This window comes from Dermochelys coriacea, chromosome 10 (assembly GCF_009764565.3).
Source record: "Dermochelys coriacea isolate rDerCor1 chromosome 10, rDerCor1.pri.v4, whole genome shotgun sequence".
NCBI lineage: Eukaryota > Metazoa > Chordata > Testudines > Dermochelyidae > Dermochelys > Dermochelys coriacea.
The window spans coordinates 433323-445466 of record NC_050077.1 but is presented as its reverse complement, the minus strand read 5'-3'; the positions used below and the strand labels follow the sequence as shown (position 1 = coordinate 445466).

General features: G+C 49.1%; 1 protein-coding gene across 6 annotated transcripts in view; it reads left to right on the top strand.

Annotated features, from left to right (window-relative positions):
• Positions 1-12144, top strand: part of IL21R (interleukin 21 receptor) — a 53915-nt gene that overhangs the window by 26443 nt on the left and 15328 nt on the right. For 5 of the 6 annotated variants that reach the window (XM_043493706.1, XM_043493708.1, XM_043493707.1 and 2 more), the window contains 2 exons: positions 176-260; positions 8234-10143. In XM_043493706.1, coding sequence (XP_043349641.1) covers positions 176-260; positions 8234-9148 — 1000 coding nt within the window. In that variant the 3' untranslated portion in view covers positions 9149-10143. Of the gene's footprint in view, positions 1-175; positions 261-8233; positions 10144-12144 lie in introns of those variants that run through there. The other variant, XM_043493705.1, reaches the window with a different exon arrangement.

Below are 12144 nucleotides of genomic sequence, written 5' to 3'. Positions count from 1 at the left end.
TGGAGTATTACCAAAAGGGCAGATCCGTCCATTTTCTTAGCAGAACCCACTCAAGGGGAATTAGGCTCCCAACAAGGCCTGGGCAGGCGACTCCAGCTGCTCAATCCCAGATGCTTTGGCTTTGGACTGTGAAACATGCCTGACACTGAATCCTTGCTCTTGCTTTCTCTTCCAGCATATGGAAAAAGCTGGGGGTTTTCGTCCCGGATCCTGCTCCCTTTTTCAAACCACTTTATGTGGTACACAACGGAGATTTCAAGGTATAAATGGAACAAATCACATCCATAAGCAGAGGGGCACACTGCAGAATTAAAACAAATGGCCCAGCTCCTTCACTCAGGCTGGGGCTTTCCAGAGGAAACAATGGGAGGAGGAGTCTATTGCAAGAGAATGTTAAGTGACACCTGGGTGCAGGTTTGAATTTACCAGTGTGTCTACCTGTGGAAAGAGCAGGCCTGCTGGCCAGCTTTGGGGGCTGTGGAGAGAATAATTTGGGAGAGTCTTTAGCTCTGCACTTTCATTTTCAGTCTTCAAATTCTTGGCCACTTTGTCATTGTACCCCCTTGGAGCACCTTTTACTGCAGTAGCACAGCAGATTCACTCACAACCCTTGGGGAGCTAAACCAGCTCTGCACAGCCTCTCCCTGCTGCTTTGTATTTGGGCCTCTATGTTTGCACTGCACCGGAATATGGCTCTGGTGTTGCACCTTAATATCATAAAGATGTTACACCCAGGACATAGCTGGCCAAGCACTTTCTTGTATACCCAGTAGCCATCTGAGTGCTCTATGAGGTGCAGCCTAGGACCATCCTCATTCCAGTCTTCTACTTATGCCAGGAACCCAGTGTTAGCCCTAGCAACCCCTCTAGGAAATCTTTTAATCCAGAGAGCGGTTGTAGGTAACAGCCTGGAAACATGGTTAGAGCTGGAGGGGTAAATAACCAGCCCAGTTACATCCATCAAGCTGCAGCTATCTCTGAGTTAGGCATGTATCCTTCTGAAGTCATAAGAACGTAAGAACGACCATACTGGATCAGACCAAAGGTCCATCTAGCCAATATCCTGTCTTCCGACAGTGGTCAATGCCAGGTGCCCCAGAGGGAATGAACAGAACAGGGAATCATCAAGTGATCCGTCCCCTGTCGCCCATTCCCAGCTTCTGGCAAACAGAGGCTAGGGACACCATCCCTGCCCATCCTGGCTAATAGCCATCGATGGACCTACCCTCCATGAACTTATCTAGTTCTTTTTTGAACCTTGTTGTAGTCTTGGCCTTCACAACACCTTCTGGCAAGGAGTTCCACAGGCTGACTGTGAAGAAATACTTCCTTTTGTTTGTTTTAAACCTGCTGCCTATTAATTTCATTTGTTGCCCTCTAGTTCTTGTGTTATGAGAAGGAGTAAATAACACGTCCTTGTCTACTTTCTCTGCACCAGTCATGATTGTATAGACCTCAATCATCTCCCCCCTCAGTCATCTCTTTTCCAAGCTGACAAGTCCCAGTCTTATTAATCTCTCCTCATACTGAAGCCGTTCCACACCCCTAATCATTTTTGTTGCCCTTTTCTGAACCTTTTCCAACTCCAATATATCTTTTTTTGAGATGGGGTGACCACAACTGCACACAGTATTCAAGATGTGGGTGTACCATGGATTTATATAGGGGCAATATGATATTATCTGTCTTAGTCAGTAACTTTATCTAGTTACCCTGATTCTCTTTTCACTTAAAAACAGCCAAACTCTTTTTTGCTTTAATCCTTAACGTTTCCCTCTCTGGCTAAATGGCATGCAAAGAGCAGGATTCACAATGGAATTCTGATGGACTTTAAAGTGAGGGGGAAAAACTGTAAATTCCAAGTGTGCTTTTCAGTGCATGGTTCAGAGGGGACCCTGCCATACAATGGATGAATGGGGATAATGCCAGTGTCCGAATACAGATTTCGCATTACCTCATCTTCCTTCACAAAACCTGTTGTTAAAACCAGGTCTTATTAGAGGCACTTCAAAAGCTAGTTCTTGTTTCTGTTTCTTCTCTGGCCCCCTTGGGAGAAACACCAGCTGCGCCCTAATGTAGAGACTTTAGCCAGGTGCCCAAAGAGACTGTTGGTTAAAAGGGTAAAGTTTCATATTTTCTGCTCATGGGTTCATGCAGAACAAAATAAAACATGCCTCCAATTACAGTGCCCCTCCCATCTCCTCTTCTGCTCTCTGCTCCCTTCTTCCATTTCCACCTTCTTCCCTTCTTGCACCTCCACTAAACGTAGCAAGCCTTTCACGCTCCTCTGACCTCACTTATTGCTGAGGGGTTTGAAACACGTTTCTTTATTCCTGGCTGTTTCTCCCCGAGGCTGACCAGCCATGGCATCTACGCCAGGGACTTTGCCATTTTGTTGCTCTCATTGCAGTCATTCTGATGCCTCAACATAAACTGCTTTCCCTGCACATGACCCGCCTTTACTGCATAATAGTTGAGTGGTTACCCAAGCCCCAAATCCAAGCAGCAGCTGACTCCCACAACGAGTTCCCAATTTTGCACCATGAGATGCTAGCTCAGAATTGCAGAAAATTACAATATATAAAAAATGGACTAGAATAGTATACTGAAAATATTATAATGCCATCCCATAAATGAATGGTAGGTCTCCACCTGGCACACCATGTGCTGTGTGGTCACAGCATTTCCAAAAGAACATAGTAAAAATAGAAGGTGTTAGGAGACAAAGAAGTAAATTGATTACAAGCCTTGAGACAGTGTGTATCATGAGAGACTGAAAAGACTGGTGTAATTAGTTCGGAGGAACCAAAGAAGAAGGGACTTGACAGAGGTATACAAAATACTGCCTGGTCTAGAGGAGAATCACTGCACACTCCCATTCACCCTCTCTCATAACACAAGAGCAAAGGGACCTTCAAGGACAATGAAAGGCAACACACTTAGAATTGATAAAGGAAGCAATTTTATGTAAGTCATAATAAATATGTGGAATTCACTGCCACAAGATATCATTGAGGCCAAGGGCTTAGCAGGACTCTAAAAGGACCGGCTGTGAATCTGTCTAAAAGCACATGCACAGTTACAGTAGAGAAGATAAACAATATAAATTTATATCTCCCGTTTCAGGGCATAAGCCAGCTCAGCTCTCTGACAGGGTAAAGAAGAAACTCCCTCTCAGCAGTGTGAGGCTGCTGAGGTCTCTGACTAACTCCCAGAAAGGGACCCTCAAGTGCTTCAACATCCCGCCCCTCTGGTGCTCTTAGCCCGGGGTGGGTGCCCTTAGCCCAGGGGTGGATTAAAACAGCTGGTGGGCAGATCTGGCCCACCAGCCGTTTTAATCTGGCCCTCAAGCTCCTGCTGGGGAGCGGGGTCTGGGGCTTGTTCCACTTCGGCACGCCAGCCGAAGAGCAGGGTTGAGAGCCACTCCACGCGGCTCCTGGAAGCAGTGGCATGGCCCCACTCCAGCTCCTTCACATAGGGGCAGCCATGGGGCTCTGCTCTGCATGCTTCCCCCACTCCAAGCGCTGCCCCCACAGCTCCCATGGGCTGAGAATTGTGGCCACTGGGAGCTGCAAGGGCAGTGCCTGCAGACGGGGCAGCGTTCAGAGCCACTTGGCTGTGCCTCCACGTAGGAGCTGGAGAAGGGACATGCACTGCTTCTAGGAGCTGCTTGAGGTAAGTGCTGCCCGGAGCCTGCACCTCTGAGCCTCCTTCCATGCCCCAAACCTCTGCCCCAGCCCTGATCCCCCTCCCGCCCTCTGAACCCCTTGATCCCAGCCCGGAGCACCCTCCTGCACCCCAAACTTCTCATCCCCAGCCCCACCCCAGAGCCAGGACCCCAGCTGGAGCTCTCACCCCACCACGCCCCAACCCCCTGCCCCAGCCCTGATCCTGCTCCTGCTGTCTGAACCCCTCTATCCCATCCTGGAGCATCCTCCTGCACCCCAAACCTCTCATCCCCAGCCCCACCCCAGAGCCAGGACCCCAGCTGGAGCTCTCACCCCACCACGCCCCAACCCCCTGCCCCAGCCCTGATCCTGCTCCTGCTCTCTGAACCCCTCTATCCCATCCTGGAGCACCCTCCTGCACCCCAAACCTCTCCTCCCCAGCCCCACCTCAGAGTCCGCACCCCCAGCCAGAGCCGTCACCCCCTCCTGCACCCCAACCCTAATTTTGTAAGCATTCATGGCCCGCCATACAATTTCTATTCCTAGATGTGGCCCTCAGGCCAAAAGGTTTGCCCACCCCTGTCTTAGCCAGAGGCTGAGCCAAGTCAGACGAGAGCCTGGAGCTAATCCCAGCCATGGTTCCGAGGCAACTCAGGGAGGCACTGCCAGCTGGGAGCTCAGCAAGTGCAACCAAGTCTACTTACTACTCTGAAAAGAGGGGGCAAGGCAGGGGCCGTGCTGACCAGCCACTGAGGTAGGGCCGGTTGGGGAAGTAGAGGGGCGGCCTTGGGGGAACTGTGCTTTCCTGTTCGTTGCATGGAAGGAATGTACATTTGGAGACGTTTGCTGATTTGGTGTCAGTTTGGGTTAAACCAGCATCCCTGAGATAACTCCTAGCCCCATAGGCGATAGGTGTTCAAACTGCAGTGATTCTTTCATTGTCTTCAGCAGCCTTGCCCTGAGCATTGCTCATCCCAAAGGATCTCTCAGTGCTCTGGACAGAGGTCACTTCCTGCTCTGAGGTAGAAAAGTGACAGCCATTCTCCATCAGACTGGGACAGAGGGTTTTGCCCGCTCTGTTCCTCATTAGGCTGCTGAGATGGAATGAAAGGTCATTCATTTCTAAAATGGTGAAGCTGAGAAACTTCTGGGAAATTAATAAAGTTGCAGAATAAAGCAACAGTCGCCCACACAGTTATCAGCCGCAGCACGAAATGCACAGACAAGGGTGCTACAGAGGATGTGGTGACCTTGCTAACACCTGAACAGGGACTTTATTACCAGCTGGCAAAAAACAACTGTTCTAGGACATATTCAACCACAGTCTGTCTGCACAAAACCAGGCTGCTGAGGTATTCTTCTTGCAAATAAGCTGGAAATTCTCTTCAGGTAGTACTGAGGGAAAAGGCAGTGAGAGCACAACACTCAGTAGACTTGTCCCTTCTCAAATGCTTTGGAGCCTTGGTAGCCGCTGTGGGTAGTGAGTGCTGAGGGTGTAAGGGTCAGTTGTGGCATTGTTTTCACTTACTCTTTACTTTGTGAGGATTCCTCCTTAGCTCTCTGCTCTCCCCAGGCAGGGGCTTAGCCCAGAAAGCGCTCAGGGCTGGTTATTGTCTTTTTTTAATTATTATTTTTAATTCAATAAAAATCTGGTCAGTAATTTCTGAGTTATGGAAGAATGAAAAATACCAGCTCCAAAGCGGTTCTGTTTACAGAGGGTGGTATCCCAGCACCTTTGGCTCTCTAGGCCAGGGGTTCTCAAACTGGGGGTCCGGACCCCTCAGGGAGTCGTGAGATTATTACATGGGGGGTTGCGAGCGGTCAGCCTCTACCCCAAACCCCACTTTGCCTCCAGCATTTATAATTATGCTAAATATATTTAAAAGTGTTTTTAATTCATAAGGGGGGGGTCACACTCAGAGGCTTGCTGTATGAAAGGGGTCACTAGTACAAAAGTTTGAGACCCAATGTTCTAGGCCCATTTATTCCATCATGATTCTCATACCAGCCCCGTACAGAGCTGGTGGAATGAAGGGTGTCTCCATTTTTGTCTGTGGATGTGCCTGGCATACTCTAGTCCTGGATCTGGCTGGCAGGGAATAAGTGATTCCCACTGTTAAGTGCAGACAGCATTGTTAGAGAACATATTGCAAGAAATACAGACAGAGATGAAAGCAGAGTAGTATTGCTTACTAGTTATTTCGTACAATTCTTGTTGTACTCTGAGTGGAACTGAACCCTTGGGAGAAGGAGTGAGAGATAGCAGGCAAGCAGCAAGTACATTCTGCCTGTTTAACTCTAAGAAAAGGGATTTGCGCTTTTTTTGTAAACAGCCTTTTGCACTGTCTGAGCACCTTCCCATTCCTACACTTTACAGCTCAGAGATAGCCAGGGTTAAAAAATCAATTAATCAACATAAACCTTACGATTGCAGCTTTAAATGTATGTTTTCCATGTCACGTGTGAGACGGTAACAAGCAGTATTCCAAACCTGACCCCCAACATTTCGCTGCCCTGTCTAGTTAGACTGAGAGCAATTTAGAGCAGGGACTATGTTTGTCTAGATGTCTGTAGAGCACCCAGCACAGTTTGTGCACTTCTGCAATATAAATGATTGATATTAATTAGTACAGGGCCATTGGAACAACATCTGGTTTTAGCTAGGGCTTGTCTTCACTACCGCGCCGACACTATGCTGACGGGAAAGTGCTCTTCCGTCAATGTAATTACTCCACCACAACAAGAGGCGGAAGCTATGTTGGTGGGAGAACGTTTCCCACCAGCATAGTGTGGTGTGGACACCAGTTTAAGTCATAGATTCATAGATATTAAGGTCAGAAGGGACCATTATGATCATCTAGTCCGACCTCCTGCACAACACAGGCCACAGAATCTTACCCACCCACTCCTGCAAAAAACCTCTCACCTGTGTCTGAGCTATTGAAGTCCTCAAATCATGGTTTAAAGACTTCAAGGAGCAGAGAATCCTCCAGCAAGTGACCCGTGCCCCATGCTACAGAGGAAGGCAAAAAATCTCCAGGGCCTCTTCCAATCTGCCCTGGAGGAAAATTCCTTCCCGACCCCAAATATGGCAATCAGCTAAACCCTGAGCATATGGGCAAGATTCACCAGCTAGATACCCAGAAAAGAATTTTCTGTAGTAACTCAGATCCCACCCCATCTAACATCCCATCAAATACTGGTTCTAACCAGGTTCAAGAGGCACCGTAGTGAAAGAATGGGCTTTTGGTAACAAGGGGCAGCCTGAACTGACTCAGGGTCCCTCATTTGATCCTTGAACTCGTATGAGACTATAACCGGGAGGTCAAAACACTGTTGGAAGAGTTTGAAGGACTGTGTCTCCATGTGGTAAGCTTAGCATGAGTGTAGAATATACTGGTTTGTATTTTTTTCATGTAATGCTTTTGTCCTAAATAAATGTACTACACTCTTAAAGCTGGGTGGTCACTCTCATAGTCCCTGGGAGATAGCAGAATGGCAGGAATAAGACTATGGTCAGAATTGCTGGGATAAGCACAGTAAATTGCAATAAGACTGCAAGCGTGTCCACCCCAGTCTGGAGGGATATGAGTCCCTGCCTATAGAGAACCCATGGCTGGAGGCCTGTGACCTAAGGAGGCACCCTTAAGGAGACCATGGAGGGAGAAGAGGTGCAAGTCGATGTAACATGCATCGCTCAGGGGGGTAGTTTTTTAACACCCCTGAGCGACGTAAGTTACATTGACCATAGCAGTGTAGATAAACCCCTAGAAAGAGAATTAGAGGATTCAGCCAGGAGTGACGGCTGAGAAATAAAGACAATGAAGTATTTATTCTTCTTTGGGCCGTGCCCAATGACCATGACAGATATGTCCACTTCAGACAGATATGTCCCAGCCGCTAGGGGCTTATGGGCTAAATCATAATGTACATAGGACATGACAAGAGCAGAGGGGGATGTACTGGGGCTGGGCAGGTCACACAAAGAAACTCGGATCATGTACACTCCTAACGGAGCAGAGGCCAGAGCAGTGCTGCAGCAAATGAGGTTTGGGGCGTTCTAGACATCGGGGGCAGCATGGCAAGCATGCAGAGCCGTGTGTGTGAGAGGATAACAGAGAGCACTAAGGCTGGGCTTGCTGGGTTGGATGCAGCAGGAGGCAGGGTCCGGTAAAGGGGTAGGTGTTGTGTGATGAGGGAGCAAAGGCCAGGCTAGGAGCTTGACCAGAACAATCAGAGTACAAAGACAGGGACACACTCCAAGCTTGAAGGGCAAGTACAAAACAATGAAATGAAGAGCTAGATAAAGCTACCTAATTGAATTGACTTACAGATAATTCTCCTGCAGCTGCAGGGCCTGGCAATAATGCCACTGAAATTCTTGCCATTCCTGGTCGGTTAGAGTCCGATTTCCCTCTGAAAAACAATTCAGTTCCTTGGGTAGCCGCAAGCGTCAGCCCCGCCACCACCTCATACCACCCCTGCCCATAGGCAATGCGATTTGCTAGCTGCTGGCCACCACTGAGTGCAGTTCTAATAATTTCTCTCCTTGTGTCTCTGTGCAGAAATGGGTTGGTGCATCCTGTACCAAAGCAACACTGGATTTCTTTGAGTGGGGAATTGTCCTTCCAGAAGTTTTAGAAGTTTACAGCAAACACCTTTCCCACAACACTGCAGCTGAGGAGCTGAAAGAACTCAAAGATCACCCTTGCGAGACTTTCATATCTTGCCTGGCCATGCATGGTCAGGACAGCCAGTCCCATCTGTCCAGTTTGAATAGTAGGAGTGGGACACAGGACCAGTCATATGGTCATCTCTCTATTGACACAGTAACTGTGGCTGATGAATTTACACCTTGTTACTCACAATGCAACTGTAACAATGCTCACCGGGATCATGAACATCTGGATGCTGATGGAGAAGATGGCTACCCCAAGGTTAATCTTGATGGTGACAACAGTGAAATTTCCAGCAGTTTGCCTCTGGCTGCCCTGAGTGCACAAGATAACATAATTTCCTCTGGCTCTGTGTCTATGGAACCCTCATGGAGGAGTGCAAGTCCCTCGGTGCATCGCCCAATGGCAGAGGCCCTGGGAGGAGGGATGGGGAGTATTTTAGAAGCCCTTTGCCTGCATCATGAGCAGTGGGATTTAGAAAGTCCAGTTTCTCTGCCTTCTCCAGATGGTGAAAGTGTTTCCTATAGCGATGGCCCTTATGACTTTTTCTCTCCTAATACACGAACTGGTGATGGTTACCCAGCAATTTGCCTAGATTTAGACACCATTGACAGTGGATTTGTGGACTCAGATTGTGGGAGTCCAATCGAGTGTGAATTTGAGAAAAGCAGTCAGACCAATTCAGGCTGTACTTCTGGATCCATTACACTCAAAAATGAAGGAGAGGACTTCCCGCGGAGTTATGTCAAACAGTGGGTCTCCTGTCGCTCTGCCACGCTGCCCAGTGGGACGCAGACAAACTGAGGACTCGTGCTGCACAACAGGAAGAGACCAAAATGCTGAGCGCTGAGCGCCAGCAGCCTGTATTTCATGCAACTGAAATGAGCAGCTGCCCAGAAATTTGCCTTTCCCTGCTGCTATACACCCTAGGTTCATGTCACATCCAATTTGACAGGATCAACTTTTTGACAGCTTCGCTGGTCAGAATGGTGCACACTGAGCCATGGAATTTCATTTCTTCCATGCAGGAAAAGCAGCTGCACCCTGGGAATGGACCTTGAGCTTGGGGAAATGCACAAGATTTTGAAGCCATGTTTATAAAGAGAGTATGAAACTTTCAAATGACTCGCTCTCACTAGTGGCAGTTGGCCTGAGAGTTTGGTGGCATTTAGAGCTTTTGTAAGCATCATCACCCAAATTTTAGTGTGCAAGAAACAGAACAGAACTCAAGTTTCAGGGCTAAGTTCCAGTCAGGCTTGACAGTATATTCTGCAGACCAGAATCTTACTCCCTCGTTCTTTGAACCTACATCTTAATGTAATAGTTTCTCAGCAAAGCTACAACTTCCAACTCCAGACAAATTCTCACCGCTTTCGGGGCTGCCTCTTTAAGCAACATCTTTAAAAATACCTTCTAAGCACGTTAATTATAGCATTGTAGTGGCTTGTAGATTTATGCAAGAAATGCAGGGACTATGTGTCTGTCTGTGTGTCTGTCTGTCTGTCTATAATGAAGCCCTGACCCGGGCCTTTGGGCACTACTGCAGTATAACTCTTCAACAGTACTAAACCTGGACTGTTCCTGCTTGTAATAGAGCCACTCGTGACACATGCACTGGGATCAGGAAAACATTTGCCTCCAGCTGTTTTGTGACTGCATTTTGTGTTATTTAGGATAACTGCATTGTAAAGTTAATATAATATTGTTAGTGAGTGTAAGGGCCCAGGCCTGCAGCCTGCTGCATTTCCAGTGTAATAATCCTGTTCTGTCTGTGATACAAATAAACTCCTCCTGCCCCCCCCATCCCTCCTGTTTCCTGAGATTCCTGCAGCATCAACAGTTCTCCTAGGAGAGATCAGGCATCATCCAGTGGACAGCATCACTCACCATTCACAAGCACAGAGTAAAGGATCAGTGATCCAGCGTCAGGAGGAGACCTGTTCTGGGCATGCAGAGTATCTCTGAGCCAGCAGGGAACCTCTGGCCCAGGGGCAGCATACCTGGGCCTCTGTTTGTAGGAAGTGCCCTCCCTGCAAAATCTTCAGGTTGGCTTGCTCACCAGGATGCAGAGACTGAGGAGAGCCCTGGCCGTGCTGTCTTCAGGCTCACCCCTACGATTCCTCCCTGAATTCTGGAATTGTATCAAGCCAGGCTTAGAGGCAACTTAATGTCTGCCTTATGCCCCTGGATGTAGCCCCGGACTTCCGGGCAGAGCCCCCTCCTCTCCAGCCTTAGCCCCTCTGCTGGATGCAGCCCCCTCTTGGTATAGCTCCTCTGGCCTCATCTGTCTATATCGCCGTGTGCAGCCTCCAGGGCCCCACTGCCCCCTCTGGTAGGGCGACCAGACAACAAGTGTGAAAAATTGGGACGGGGTGGGGGGTAATAGCAGCCTATATAAGAAAAAGACCCAAAAATCGGGACTGTCCCTATAAAATCGGGACATCTGGTCACCCTACCCTCTGGCCCCAACTCCCTCCCCTCTGCTGCTCTGCTCCCCTCCTTGGGTATGTCTATAATAGCCGCCGGATCGGCGGGCAGCGATTGATCTAGCGGGCTTCGATTTATCACATCTAGTCTAGATGCAATAAGTCGACCCCCGCGCGCCCTCCTGTCAACTCCTGTACTCCAGCGCTTCAAGAGTCAACAAGGGAGCGGCAGCCGTCGACTACTGCAGTGAAGACACCGCGGTGAGTAGCTCCAAGTACGTTGACTTCAGCTACGCTATTCATGGGGCTGAAGTTGCGTAACTTAGATTGAGCCCCCAGTGTAGAGCAGGGCCTTGTCTGCCTCCGTCCGTGGGGACACGTTGCAGCCTCCTCAGGTCCTGAAGGGTGTGCTAACCCCCGTGCCCTCGCGGGGGCAGCAGAGGAGCACATAGGCTTGCTCCATCTCTTGTTGCTCAGCCGGAGACTTTCAGCACCTAGTTAGCTCGAGGTATTAGACCATTCTGAACTGACCCTGCACAGGCCCCAGGGAGGGAAGTCCATGCAGAGATAAGACATTTAAGATCTGCAAAGAGGGACTTCCCACTACGGGCCCCCTCTGCCACAGCATCACCAACCCTAAGTGTCAAAAGTTACAAGCTAGGTCCCAAACAAGCATGAGATTTTTACAAACAATAAATTCCAGGTTCTTATTTCTTACCAGCTAGTTGCAAAGCCCCCAGGCTGCACTTGGGTCACATTTTTCTCCACAGCCATGAGGGCTGCCTAGAAACTTACCTTTGATTGCTTTTGAATGAAAGCTGAAAATTTTCATGTCATCACATGACTCAACGAGCCAGGGCTTTGAGAGAAATGTCTACCGCAAAGCTAATGCCAGGATCATGAGAGTTGGCAACCCTGCTACTGGCGGGAGGGGACTCCCAGCAGAGACCAGTTCAGCACGGCCGGGGGAGGGGCACTCCCAGCTGGGATCAGCTCAGCATGGCTCCTACCTGCTTGGCTGGGGAGAGACTCCCTTCCAGCTCATTTGGTAGAACTGCTGACTGCCAGTTAGGAGGGGCCTAATGGGTCTCAAGCATGGCATTGTGGCCAGGAGCTCTATTGTACCTCCCCCTCATGCCGAGAGCTTGGCTGATCTCATGAACAAAGTAGGATCAAGATGGGTTTGTATTTTGATGGGAGCCATCCAGGAAAAACCCAGGGCGTTGTGGCATTAGGGACTGAGGAAGGGGCACACGTCCCTCTGAATCAGCCCTGACCCTGGTGCCTCAGCACAGCGTTAAGGTATGCTGCGTGCATGCTCCAGGTGGGGGAGTCAATCAGGCTGCCTTGCGTTCTGGGTTAGTTGTCCCCGCA